The sequence below is a fragment of the Buteo buteo genome, chromosome 4 (assembly GCF_964188355.1).
Source record: "Buteo buteo chromosome 4, bButBut1.hap1.1, whole genome shotgun sequence".
Classification (NCBI taxonomy): Eukaryota; Metazoa; Chordata; class Aves; order Accipitriformes; family Accipitridae; genus Buteo; species Buteo buteo.
Window position 1 is genome coordinate 1,891,185 of NC_134174.1, and position 14,032 is coordinate 1,905,216.

Below are 14,032 nucleotides of genomic sequence, written 5' to 3' on the forward strand. Positions count from 1 at the left end.
CCCCACATACACCAGTCCCCCCAGTACCAAGTCCCCCCATACAGCAGTGTCCCCAGTACCTGATCCCTACACAAACCAGTGTCCTCAGAACCCCCTCCCCACATATACCAGTGCCCCCAGTCTCCCCAAACACCAGTGCCCCACACTCATTCCCACTCCAGTCTCCCCAAACACCCATTTCCCCACACAGCAGTGTCCCCAGTACCCCCTCCCCACATACACCAGTGTGCCAGTACCCCCTCCCCACATACACCAGTGTGCCAGTACCCCCTCCCCACATACACCAGTACATTCACTACCCCTCCCACCACACCAGTGCCCCCAGTATCCCCTTCCACTCCCAGTCCCCCAAGTACCCTACCCCACATATACCAGTGCCCCCAGTATCCCCTCCCCCCATACACCAGTACTTCCATCAATCCCAGTCTCCCCCCCAGTACCCCCTCCTCATATACACCAGTACTTCCATCAATCCCAGTCTCCCCCCCAGTACCCCCTCCTCATATACACCAGTACTTCCAGCAATCCCAGTCTCCCCCCAGTACCCCCTCCCCTCATACACCAGTACTTCCATCAATCCCAGTCTCCCCCCAGTACCCCCTCCCCCATACACCAGTACATTCACTACCCCTCCCACCACACCAGTGCCCCCAGTATCCCCTTCCAGTCCCCCAAGTACCCTACCCCACATATACCAGTGCCCCCAGTACCCCCTCCCCCCATACACCAGTACTTCCATCAATCCCAGTCTCCCCCCCAGTACCCCCTCCTCATATACACCAGTACTTCCATCAATCCCAGTCTCCCCCCAGTACCCCCCTCCCCCATACACCAGTACTTCCATCAATCCCAGTCTCCCCCCCAGTACCCCCTCCTCATATACACCAGTACTTCCATCAATCCCAGTCTCCCCCCAGTACCCCCTCCCCCATACACCAGTACTTCCATCAATCCCAGTCTCCCCCCAGTACCCCCTCCCCCATACACCAGTACTTCCATCAGTCCCAGTCTCCCCCCGCACACCCCAGTACACCCGCAGCAGTGCTCCCAGTAGCCCCCCCGGGACACTACAACTCCCGGCGGCCGCCGCGGCCGGAGCCGGGGGCCCGGAGGCGGAACGGAACGGGACGGAACGGGGCGGAACGGGGCGGAGGAGGCCGGAGCCGGCGGGCCCGGGCCATGGAGAGCCCGGCCAGCAGCGGCTCCCTGCGGGGCGAGATCAGTGCGTGGGTGGCGGCGGCGCGGCCGTGGGGCGGTTGGGCTCGGTCCGCTCCGGGAGGAGACGCGGGCGTTGGGGGGGGGGGGGGCGGTGTTAGCGTCGCCGTTTGGGGGTGGGCAGGGTGGGTTAGAGGAGGGCAGGATGCTTTAGGGGTGGGCAGGATGGTTTTGGGGTGGGCAGGGTGGTTTTGGGGTGGGCAGGGTGGGTTTTGGAGGTGGGCAGGATGGTTTTGGAGGTGGGCAGTGGTTTTGGGGTGGGCAGGGTGGTTTAGGGGTGGGCAGGATGGTTTAGAGGTGGGGAGGATGTTTTTGGGGTGGGCAGGGTGGTTTAGGGGTGGGCAGGATGGCTTAGAGGTGGGGAGGATGGTTTTGGAGGTGGGCAGGATGGTTTAGGGGGTGGGCAGAGTGGTTTAGAGCTGGGCAGGATGGTTTTGGGGTGGGCTGGATGGTTTAGAGGTGGACAGGGTGGGTTTAGGGGGCGGGCAGGGTGGCTTAGAGGTGGGCAGGATGGTTTTGGGGTGGGCAGGATGGTTTTGGGGTGGACAGGGTCGTTTTGGGGTGGACAGGGTGGTTTAGGGGTGGGCAGGATGGTTTAGGGGTGGGCAGGATGGTTTTGGGGTGGGCAGGATGGGTTTTGGGGTGGGCAGGATGGTTTAGAGATGGGCAGGATGGTTTTGAGGGTAGGCAGGATGGTTTAGAGCTGGGCAGGATGGTTTTGAGGGTAGGCAGGGTGGTTTAGGGGGTGGACAGGGTGGTTTTGGGAGCGAGCGGCCTCTCCCAAGGCAAGGGATAAGAGGAAGGTGAAGATGCTCTCAGGAGAGCCCCTGCTTCTGGGCATGGGGAATTATCGTTGCTCCTCCGTGAACTAGCCTGCGTGCGTGATCCGAAGAGCCGGTGTTGGGGAGCTGGAGGAGAGGGGATGGCTCCCTCCTCGGAGGGAGATGACGGGTGGGAGCCATCTAACACCCCAGAAGACCCAAACCCTGCCTCCTCCTACCAGGTTACCTCCGCAGGGCTGGAGGTGACAAAGCTGCTTGCACGGCTGCTGAGAAATCGTGACCCTGGGATGGGGCACAGCAGGCTGGGGCAGCGGGGCAAGCCCACGGAGGGACCGTAGTGGGTGCAAATCTGTGCTGCACGGCTGGTCCCCTTGTTAGGGATGCTCTCGAGTTGCATCAGGAACCGGCCGTGCTCCCCTGTGTCGTGCTTCAGCTGGCAGGGCTGAGCCCTTGAGTCTCGAGCGATGCTGTGCTGCAGATTTAGGAGGTCTGGCCCCAGCTGCAGTCTCCCTCCCGCTCCGTAACCCCAGGTGGAGCTGGCTGGATTGTGGATGTGTGAGCGGCATCCATAGGGAATGATGATGTTATCTCTCGCGTGAGCCTGCCCCGTAAGGAATTGTGCAGTAGGAGGGAAAAAAATCCGAGGAGCCTGCAGTTTGCAAGTTTGGTTTTTTGGGCTATATAATAAGCCCTTAATGCAATGCTGCTGGAGCTTATTCCTCCTATTCTTGGTCGTGGTGGTGACAAAGTGATGCTGCTTGGTGGCTGGCAATTTGACAGCTCCATCCTCGTTTGGACTTCTTGCTTCTCCTGACATAAGCCGCGAGAAGCTCCAGGGAAGGAAAAACAGCCTGCCCAGGGATATTGGCAAAGGGAATGAGGATCTAACAAGCAAATAAAAAAGCCTGCACATACTGTGTGCTGTGAAAATGAAAATGCTGGTCCTCGTGATTGCCTTTCAGGAGGTGGTTTCAGTCCACCGTACACCTCAGCATTGTGTTATTCTTGGAGTCTGCGCCATCTTTCATAACCACTGGCTTCTGTTAGCATTTGCTGCTTTATGCTGGTAAATAAAATGCTGTGTTTAGGGATGGAGAGAGGAGGGATGGTCAGTCCAACTGAAACACATAGCAGGGTGTTTATTTTTTTAAAAATAAGGCAAATCATCCTTTTTCTCCCACTCCACAGCTGTGAGTGCCTGCCTTGAAATGGGGGTCTTATGGACCTTGTATTCAAAGGGCAGGAACTATAGCTGTGAGGTCTGTTTCGCCGATGGTTTTTAGTATTGACCTGTATGCAGACAGTACCGTACTGTTCATATAACGCCTGCTTTCGCAGGGTACCGAGGCCTGTGTTTTTACAGGGAGGATGCATTTATCTTGCTGAAGGGTGTGTGAAAATGTGCAGGGCTGTTCTTTACTCATTGCTTCCTTCAAAGCTAAACACACCTGAAAGGAGATGAGGATGTCAGTCAGTACGGGGAAGCTAAGCCCAGACTTGCCCCGTGTAAGCGTAGATGCTCAGCAAAGACGTTGAAGCTAGCAACTTCGCTGCCGAAGCTCCGTTGACTTTTTGGGAAGATAGTTTTTAGGTGGGCTGAGTTGCTCTCTGAAGGTGTCCCGTTTCCAGTGATTTTAGATGGAGCCAGGAGGACCAGTGCTCCTAATGCTAAACGGTGGGATGAATATGGACCCGATGAATGCTGCTGGGTTTGTACTTAGATAAAGTTTCAAGCAAGTACAGCAAAGCATTTCAGAAACTGTAAGGCAACCCAGCATTACAAACAGTCCCTGCAAGGGTAGTAGTCAATGGGGAACGCACAAACATGAAGCACCTAACTTAAAATCACATGCCGAGTGGGGACATGGTGTGGAATAAGTTTCTCGTTCCCAGCTCTCTCTTCTACCTGCCCACCTGCGTTCCCCGTCTGCTTTTCTCCAGCACAGAGACCCGTTTGCTCCGCATGTATGCATTGTTTTATTTATTTATGTATTTATTATTTCCTCTCTAGGCTTCTGGGCCGATCGAACACCGGTTCATGAAGCAGCCAGGCGGGGAGAAATCCTGCAGCTGCAGCAGCTGATAGAGAGCGGAGCCTGTGTCAACGCCGTCACCTACGACTCTATCACCCCGTTGCACGAGGCGAGCCTGCGAGGGCAAACGCAATGTGTCAAGCTCCTGCTGGCTGCAGGCGCCCAGGTGTGTATTTGGGTCTGATCCAACTGGGAGCTTCATCTTCATGTCTGAAGTTATTTCTGAGATCTGGATTCTCCCCGTCTAGCTCTAGGCTCTTCTTCATCACCCTGGGCTTTCTTGACAGTCAGCAGAGGATGGCAGGCCTTTTCAGAGGGTGTTCGAGCTTGATGAGGACTTAAAACAACTGCCTGGAAGTACTTCTGTGTCTCCTCCTCTCTTCACTGACTATCGACAGAGCCCAGGGTGACTAGAAATCTAGTTTAGATGACTCAAGTGTGTAAAGCTAACTGGGATGAATCAAGGCGCCGGAAGGGTAGCAGGGGACACGTAGCTCCCAGAGGGGACTTATAGTTATTCTTTCATTTCTTCTGTTACTTTTATTTTTATAACGGAAACAAAATCAGCCAAACAGAGTCTCTGGATATAGCTGGCGACAACTGTCTTCAAGGGCTTGTGACTTCTCACACGCTGAAGACAGCCATGCTCCGAGCAGAGCTGGTGAAGTGGGGCACGTGTACTGTCCCTAGTCCTCCTCAGTGCAAAGTCGGCCAGCTTGGCTGCGTCCACTGATGAAGCTGAGCTTTGCACTAAAGCAAACAAGGAGTTGCGTTGTGTTACTCAGCGCAAGGCTTGTAACCTTCAGCCGGAGAGTGGTAGAAAAATATAATGATGGAAATAATAGCCTAAACTTGTGACATTAATGTGCATCCATGCCCTGAGAATGATGGGAACAGCGTGAACCAGGTTGCTGGCAGTAGCAACCAACTCTTTCCCTAGCCCAGAATATTTCTAGGATTAAAAGAAGTGGAAACGTAGGCAAGAGAGTACTGCCACACAGCAGCCTGCGGGTACCTAATTTTATTTTTTTTCTGCCTTGAAGGTGGATGCCAGGAATATTGATGGCAGCACTCCGCTCTGTGACGCCTGTGCCTCGGGTAGCATAGAGTGTGTGAAAGTGCTGCTGTCCCACGGTGCCAAGGTGAACCCTCCCCTTTACACAGCGTCTCCTCTCCACGAAGCCTGCATGAATGGTAAGCCTGCATGGTCTTATCTTTACATGGTTATTTGCAACTTGAGGGGGGAAAAAAAGCAGCTGCCAAGTATCCTAAATTGACTGTAAGCTGTTGTTGCTCATCAGACTATTACAGCTTGCAAATATGTCAGCCCTACGTGGGCACATCTCCCGTTGAATTCCAAATGCAAAGTGCTGTGGTATTGGGTGAATAAAAGCATCCGTTGTGTTGGGTGCTTTTATCCTGCATGACAGACACGGGATAAGATCTGAGGCAGGTAAAACACCAGCTTCTTGGTGGTCTATTAGAAAACCTTCAGCCAAACAAGTAGCTTTGCTCTTGTGAGCAGAGGGGAGTTTGCATCCTTTCCCTCTGATCCAAATTGAGATGGAATAAATTGCTCTGATTAAGACACAAGACCGTCTTAATCAGGTAGTCCTGTTCTAGATCCCTCCTGGTTGTTCAGAGCTGTTGGAGGAGGCTGTCAGGTGGAAGGAAGGTGCCAGGGACTGTTGGGCAGTGCTGCTGCCTGTACTGCTCCTTGTCCCTCTGACAGCCTTTTCCAGCTGGAGGGTCTATCCAGGGGATAAGAGAAGACTGCTGGGGCCAAAATAATGTCCCAGCTGGTGCATGCCAGCTGCTCTCTGCTCCCCCCGTCCTCTACTCAAGCCTCTTCTGGACATTTGGATCTGGGTTACGGAGCAGGAGGAAGCATCAGGGGTGGCTGTGACAGCAACAGAGTCAGGGGGAGCGGCAGAAGGGTATTTAAGTGTAATTCCTCCCCTGAATTTACACTTGCACGGACGCAACAGCAGGAAAGCCTGGATGTGAGAGCAGCAATGTCCCTGTTAGATGATTGTGACCAAATCTTTTAATCTTGTGCCTCGGTTTCCTCTTTGTAAGATGTAATACCTCCTCTCTCCTCCCCTTCACTGTTTTTGTTGTATGCTGTCCTGGACAGAGTTTCCCTTTGACTATGAAGGCTGTGGGAGACAGCATTTTTGACAAACAGGTAGTTGCTTAAATACGTAGCTGTGAGCTCTTGCTTAGCTTTTCCTCATTAAGCCTTTTTCCTAAGGCTTGATGATGACGACTGCCTGCTTTCTGTTAAGTCATATTATTAGCATTGGAAAAAGTAAAGCTGGAGTGGTCTTGAAGGTGATCTAATCCACCCAGGGCAGGATCAGCAATGCAACCAGCTCCACGAACAACAGGTGATTTAGTGCAAACCCTTGAATTCAGGTTTGGTTGACCTGACTCCCTGTGAGACCTGTTAGCTCTAGCTCAGTGCCGTGCAGATGTGACTCTCTTTCTTGTGTCCTGGTCTCTGTCTTGGTCCTAGAGAGTATTGCTTTGGCTCACAAGCATTTCTATTTTGCAGCCATCACCCCAAATACTAAACAGGCTGTTTGTGGGTCAACCTGATCTCAGCATGCCATACGCTCTCGTTTGAGCTGCGTTCTTTCTTTTCACTCACGTCTTCCCTTTCTAAAGGTAGCTCAGAGTGCGTGCAGCTCCTCATCGATGTCGGTGCGAACTTGGAGGCTCACGACTGCCATTTCGGGACTCCCCTACACGTGGCCTGTGCCAGGGAGCATCTGGACTGTGCAAAGTTGCTGCTCAAAGCAGGTATGGCAGCCACAGGGTTTGCTTCTGGGTGGGCAGGAGATGGTGGTGTCTGTGCACGGCATTTCCCTCGGTGCTCCGCCGAGGCATTCTTGTCGAAGAGCTTATTCATTCACAGGATAATATAGATGGCAAAGGTCAAAGGTTTTTGCCTTTACATGAGCAAAGCTTAATGCTTAAGGTTTTTTTCAGCGTATGCCTGTCAATATCCAGTTTGTGATGTTCCCAGTGACATTCCCATTCTCTTATTTTAATAAATTCAGACCTCTTCAGCCCCCTAGAGCAAAGTTTCAACTTCTTCCCAAAAGTGGTATCATCTGGTGGGCATGTGTTCAGCTTTGGTAGCACAGTCTTACGGTTTTGGATAGGTGTAAGGGAGAGACGTTAGGATTTGATGTTGTACAGAAAACCAGAGATGAAGTCACTTCATACCTCAGGGAGATCTGGTTAGTGTTATGCCCAGATGAGTTCGCTGGATGTTCAAGTCAGTGTTCTGTGCTCCAGGTTTCACATCCCAGTTTTCTTGCTGCTGACTTCGGGGGAATTTGAAGTTGGACTTCTTGTCTTTGCCTGTGCTTACCAGGGGGTGATTTGGCCCAGGGGTGGGGATTTGTTTTGTTGAACGTTAGTTGTTTAAAAATTACTCATCTAAGCTAGCCTGTTCCCAGCCCCTCCAGTTTCTTGTCTTGGGCACCCTTTAATTAATTCCACAGAAATGCCTGTTTCTCCTCATTAGTTATAAAGGGAGTTCATTGTGGCTACACATATCTAAAAGTCAGTTGTTTGAATTCAGTGAGGTTCAGCTCACCTCTGCTGAACAAATCCACTGATGAAATGCAAGCGGTTGTGGGGGGATTGGAAGAACCTTTTGCTGTCAGCTTATAAAAGCCAAACTTTCTTAGAAAAAAAATCTGTAACTAAGACTTGATCCTGCAGTGATGTCTGATGGCAAGCTGCAACTTCTCATGGGTCTGGGGTATTTCTGTTAAAATAGTTAACAAAGATGTCACTGTTAGCCGTGAGTGGGAGCACTCCACTGAGACAACTGGGAATGGCTCTTTGCTGGCTTTGGACAGCACAGATCAGGAAGCAATTCTGAACTTTGCACTCAGCAGCTTATTGACTCGGTAAATGGGCTAAAATCCTTTTTCTGCAAGGAAAACATAAAGCCAGAGAAGAAAACTCATGCATCGCCAGCACCGAGAACGTGGTCAGCAGTTTGGTTTCCTGTTTGTGCTGTTTTGTTTGGATCTCGTTCTAGTTGCTTGTGCGTGTTTTAACAGCGTTTTTTTCTCCAGTCAAACCACTCTTTACGTTTGGGTCAAGGAAGGCTTTCATGAACAGGTTTATTTTTCTTTCTGGCCTCAGGGGCAAATGTGAATGCTGCTAAACTTCATGAAACAGCCCTCCACCATGCAGCAAAAGTGAAAAATGTAGATCTTGTGGAGATGCTGATTGAATTTGGAGGAAACATTTACGCAAGGGACAACCGAGGAAAGAAGCCGTCGGATTACACCTGGAGCAGCAGTCCCACAGCAAAGTGCTTTGAGTACTACGAAAGTAAGTGAGATATGATTCCCTGCCCCAGGAATTCAGTGACTGCCAACTCCATTGCTCCACATCATGATTCTCAGTCCACTTTGATTTGTAGGTCCCTGATCATTTTTCTGTGAAGGTGTAGAGTTCTTGGTGGCAAATGTACGCCAGCTGGCTCTAGCCTAGCTCTGCTTAATTGTGGTTGAGTGATAGTGGTAAGATGGTCCAAATCATGCCCTCACTGAATTCAGGTCCCTCTCCTGTGTCAGCATCAGCATTTATGCTTTGGTGCATTAAGTCAGGTCAAGGAAATTGTCTGGTTGAAAACTCGTTTTATTTGGGGCAGGGAACGTGTTAAACTTTAGCTGTGCTGGCTGTGTGATTTTGGAGGAGACATTTGACTGACGTTTGAGGGTGGCTTTAAATCAATCTTTGTCTTGGTTACCCTTAAAGGACCTCAGAGGAGTAATTCACAGACCCTTCTGAGCTTTTGCAGAGTGCTGCTGCGCTACATGATCCTAAACATCATAGAATCACAGAATCACGGAATGGTTTGGGTTGGAAGGGACCTTTAAAGGTCATCTAGTCCAACCCTCCTGCCATGGGCAGGGACATCTTTCACAATGTCAGGTTGCTCGAAGCCCTGGCCAACCTGACCTTGAACACTTCTAATGATGGGGCATCCACAACTTCTTTGGGCAGCCTGTTCCAGTGTCTCACCACCCTCGTCATAAAAAAATTCTTCCTTATAGAATGAAAAATTTCTTCCTTATAGAATAATAAAGAATTTTCTGGCTTTGCAGTCCTTTGTGTGGTGAGCACCTTATAACTCCTTCTCCCCCTGACTTCTCTTCTTCCTGTAGCAGTCTCTCCTCCAAGTTATTCATTGCTCTCTTTTCCTAGAGAGCGGTGAAGTGTGCTGGTCTGGCTGCAGCTGAGCTGGCTGAAGAGATTGCATCCTACGTGCCCATAAATACTCCTTGTATCTTGCCAGAGTTTACTGCCCACTAAACCCAGCTGGCAGAACTGCACGTGTAGTTGCTTTTCAACGCAGACTGTTGCAAAAGCACTGTGCTAGCTTTATTAGTATTTTTTTTTTCTTTTGATTTGTATCATTAAAGTCGGGACTAGATCCAGAACAGATGCAGATCTTGGAGGCTGGTGATTGCCAAGGCTGTGAGGGTAGGGATAGCAGCTTCTTCGAAATGACTGCTTCCAGAGCAACGTGCCCGGTTCACTGTAGGTCCGTGCATGAGCATCGACACCCAGCGTTGAGGCTGTGGGCTGCAGATTGGGGGCTGTTTGGAAGGGGCTTGGGGAGTTTTCTTGGAGATCTCAGCAGAGTGCTGAGTGAAAAGGGTTAACGCAGTCCTTCGATGGAGAAACAGAGCAGTAGAGAAGTGTCGGAAGCAGGTTTTGTACCTATATACAGCGTGGCTGAGGCTGAATACAGCATCGCTAAGGGAAATGTGAAAGTCTTGGATAGCCCCAGTGGGTCAGAGCAGGTGATCCAGTGGGCACCGCTGGGCTTCAGGGCATGCAGGCAAGGAGGGGAACTGGGAGAAGGGCACTGCAGCTGTGCTCAGTATTTCTGGTGGGATTCCCATCGGGATGAGCCTTGGGAGAGCGCGCCCGTGGCTCTGCAGTGCCTTCCTTGGGCTTCCTTGGGTGCTGCGGGAGGGCGAGCGCTTGTGAGCAGAGACGGGATTGTGGTCGCAGCAGGGTCGGTGCCAGGCGTCACCCTCCTGGGAGGTCTGTGCTCCTGTGGGAAGATCAGCTGTCCGCTGAGCTGCAGCCCTGACTTTGGATCCTCTTTTCTCGTTTTAGAAACGCCTCTGAGTTTGTCGCAGCTCTGCAGAGTTACGGTGAGGAAAGCCGCCGGGCAGCGAGCGCTGGAGAAGATTGCCAAGCTAAATATTCCTCCGCGATTAATCCAGTACCTGTCCTACAACTGACAGGGGTGAAGGTGGCCGGGAAGGACGATATCTTTAGCTCCCACAGTATGAAGTATCTGTCTCTTCTACCTCCCCCCAAGAAATTAATTTTAATTCAAGCAAACTGGTGTAAATAGTATTTATGAGGCAGCACTTCCTCTTCTCCGTGGGCAAAGACAGGCTCAGGGAACGTGTAGCACTGGCTTGAAGTTGTCGTGTCTCCTGGGGTGATGCGTTAGACTGTCACTGTGTTTGAGGCTGTAGCGCCCGCTCTTTGAGCGGGATTAATCTTGCCTAATTTCACCTGTCTCTAGCATCTCCGTATGATCTAGGCTCCCTTTGCAGTCAGCAAAGAGAAATAGATACTTCTGGAGCAGGGTTCATCTGTCCTGTTTTAGAAGCCTGTGCCGGGATGACACGGTATGCCCCGGGAGCGCCTATCTCTGCTGACCGCAAAGGGATTTGGAGGTGATACCCTCGGGTTCGGACGTCCGTGTTTCTGCAGTGGGAGCGCTGGATCCCACCTTGGTGTTAACAACTCAAGTGACGACTGCCTTGAGAGACCTGCGTGCTCTAGCTGGAGGCAAATTAAGTCCCCAGCAAGCTCAGGGCTAATTAGAGGCACTGCAGCCGGTTACTGACTTTCCATGAACATCAGCAGGCTTTGGCTCAACACCAGCAGCGAGGACAAACTGCTGCCAGATCAGGGTTGACTTTGCCCATGCTCCTTCCTCGCTGAAGGTGAGCCAGCTCTTACCGTAGTCTTCCTCTAGGGTATCACCACGTCTAGTTTTCAAGCCCAAGCAGGAAGCAGGTCTCTCTGCACGTCCAAGGATGCTTCCCTCCAGATGGCTGGTCCCAAACAATATCTCTCCACTTGCTCTGAGCCACTGTGGCCACTCTGTTCGTTTTATGTGCAATAAGTGGCAGAGCTGCTGCCCGGTGGTGCCTGAAGTACGGCGAGGGCACGTCCCTTGTGTAGAGGTGCAGCAGATCCCTGTGGAATATACCCACCAGTGAAAGGCAGCAGGAGGGCTGGGCTCTGCCTTGGGTTTTGAGATTTTTATTTTTTTTATTTTCCCCCCTCTGAATTTCTCTCTCGATGCTGGAGCCTCTCCAGAGGTTGGCAGCCCTGAGCCGCGTGCTGCTGAGCGTTGTTCTCGAATCCTTTGGCTTCAGCAGATGCAACTGCAGCTTCATCATTCGGTGATTTAAATCTTCAGGGTGACATTTGTATGAGCAGAGCCAAAATTGTCAGCTGCCTTCCAGATGAGACGTTACATGCTGTCTGAAGGCAGTAACCTACCTACAGGATACGTGGTACGAAGGGGATGGAGCTCCCCGGTGCCCCCATGGCAAGTCTTAGCACTGTGATGAGAAGGAATCCCTCCTCTGAATGGCAGCAGATGTTACAAAATCCGCTGTCTAATGTGGCATCCAGCTAACTCAGGGCTCTCAACATCCTCCGCGCCGTGAACTAACGATTGAGAGCAGACGGCCGCTTGCCTGCTGCCTGCAGGATCTCGTGCTCCCCCAGCCAGCACGATGGGGCTTGGCCTCGGGAGAGAGGGCGAAAATAGCGTAAGCACAGGGTTGAAGAGCTGAGGTGGAACTGAATGCACTTTAATGGTGACCAGCAAATCACTTTGTTTTTTAATTTTTGGTTGTTTTTTTTCCCCCCTTCACCCCTTTGTTGTTTGTTGTTTTTTGCTGTGCTGTATCCTATAGAGCTGGACAGAAAAAAGTTCAGATCCTGCTCCTTGGGGGATTGTCTGTTTATAATTTTGATTTTTGTGTTTAAAGTATCAGAAATGTGAAATAGCCGAGAAGCTCAGGGAAGCCCTAGAGATGTTTATTGTGGGATTCATCCTTGTGATTGATAGGATAAAGGTTTTGTATTGTATCTTTCAAGAAAAGCTTCCTCTGCCCAACATGCATGTCCTTACAGATAAATATGTATTAGGAAAGTGCACCTTGTGGTAATCTAGGGTGAAAACCTTCCCTCTTGGTTCAAATTCAAATCCCTTGTTAGGTTGCTTTTTTAACATTGCCTAAGCTGGTGAAATAATGAAATGGTAGAGTCCAAGTTTCCAATGTAAAAACAAAAGACTCCTCGAACAACCGAGAATAAAATTACAAGTTCCTATTTATGTGTATTGGGTCTGTGTGGCAAGGTTTTGGTAGCAGGGGGGTTACGGGGGGGCTTCTGTGAGAAGCTGCTAGAAGCTTCCCCTGTGTCCGACAGAGCCAAGGCCAGCCGGCTCCAAGACGGACCCACTGCTGGCCAAGGCTGAGCCCATCAGTGATGGTGGTAGCGCCTCTGGGAGAACAGATTTAAGGGGAAAAAAATGTTGTTGGGGCACAGAAACTGCAGCCGGAGAGAGGAGTGAGAACATGTGAGAGAAACAACCCTGCAGACACCAAGGTCAGTGCAGAAGGAGGGGAGGAGATGCTCCAGGCGCCGGAGCAGAGATTCCCCTGCAGCCCGTGATGAAGACCACAGTGAGGCAGGCTGTCCCCCTGCAGCCCAGGGAGGTCCACGGGGGAGCAGATCTCCACCTGCAGCCCGGGGAGAGAGGACCCCACGCTGGAGCAGGGGACGAGTGATGAGTCCTGCCTCTGAGGAGGATGAAGCAGCAGAGACAAGGTGTGATGAACCAACCCCAACCCCATTCCCCGTCCCCCTGCGCCGCTGGTGGAGGGGTAGGTAGAGAATTTGGGAGTGAAGCTGTGTCCAGGAAGAAGGGAGGGGTGGGGGCAAGGTGTTTTAAGATTTGGGTTTATTTCTTATTACCCTACTCTGGTTTGATTGGCAATAAATTAATTTTCCCCAAGTCAAGTCTGGTTTGCCCATGGCAGTAATTGGTGAGTGATCTCTCCCTGTCCTTATCTCGACCCACAAGCCCTTCGTTATATTTTCTCTCCCCTGTCCGGTTGAGGAGGGGAGTGACAGAGCAGCTTTGGGGGGCACATGGTGTCCAGCCAGGGTCAAACCACCACATTACATCATCTTTATTTTTTTCCTCTCTTTTAAGTCACCTCTCTGGTAGGTCCTAAAGTTTGTTTTGGTTTTTTTTTTAAATCTCTTTTGAGAGGTCCTGCCGATCAATGCATGCATCCAGCAGGGACTTACTGAGAGACCTAAGCACCTCTTATTTGGCGGTGATAGCCAGACTCGTTCAGTAGCAGTTTTCTTAAGACACCCACTTGTTATAGCCCTGTCGGGAGGGAGAGGTGTTCCAGGAAAGTCCTTTGAGAGCCAACGAGCTACAAAACAACACCCAAGTCGTTCCCCAATGTGCCGTGCTACTGAGGCAAGTGGCCGGATCATGCCATGGCTGTTGTTGACCCAGTGGGTGTTTACTTGTGCATTTCTGGGTTTCTAAACTGCAAATGAAAATTAAGAATCAGATTCTTTTTAATCTTTTATCCACCTGTCTAGCCCTCAGTTCTTTTAATCCTGCAGGGATTTCTCAGCTGGTTGTGAAGCATCTTCTGAGCTATTGCGTTTTACAGCTCGGGGTAAAAGCAAAGTAGGTACCAAATTAAACCGATGTGATGTTTTGGCTTCCCTTAATATCTCAGGCTGCAGTTTTTGTGGCAGTTAGTTACTGCACAAGTAGTGGCATCATCCTTGCTGCAGGTATAGTCTGGAGAGCTGGGAATCACTGAAGCTGTCTCAAAGGAAGAAGAAAATTAGAAACTTTGGAGATAACATTGCACTAACAGG

The 14,032-nt window shown here is 50.9% G+C and overlaps 1 protein-coding gene across 1 annotated transcript; it reads left to right on the forward strand.

Moving 5' to 3' along the window:
* The first annotated feature begins 1,134 nt into the window (after nucleotides 1-1,134).
* On the forward strand, nucleotides 1,135-12,496 carry ASB13 (ankyrin repeat and SOCS box containing 13). Its single transcript, XM_075024585.1, has 6 exons — nucleotides 1,135-1,222; nucleotides 4,009-4,196; nucleotides 5,074-5,224; nucleotides 6,701-6,835; nucleotides 8,201-8,392; nucleotides 10,196-12,496. Exons 1-6 carry the CDS (start codon nucleotides 1,180-1,182, stop codon nucleotides 10,321-10,323), a joined length of 837 nt encoding a protein of 278 aa, XP_074880686.1. The 5' UTR covers nucleotides 1,135-1,179; the 3' UTR covers nucleotides 10,324-12,496.
* The last annotated feature ends 1,536 nt before the right edge of the window (nucleotides 12,497-14,032 follow it).

What these genes read in the sequence shown, in the direction of transcription:
- ASB13 (XM_075024585.1), top strand. Translation starts at nt 1,180, where the DNA reads ATGGAGAGCCCGGCCAGCAGCGGCTCCCTGCGGGGCGAGATCA. An exon ending in CTCCCTGCGGGGCGAGATCA is followed by an intron (nt 1,223 to 4,008) that starts GTGCGTGGGTGG and finishes TTTCCTCTCTAG; the next exon opens with GCTTCTGGGCCGATCGAACA. An exon ending in CCACGAAGCCTGCATGAATG is followed by an intron (nt 5,225 to 6,700) that starts GTAAGCCTGCAT and finishes CCCTTTCTAAAG; the next exon opens with GTAGCTCAGAGTGCGTGCAG.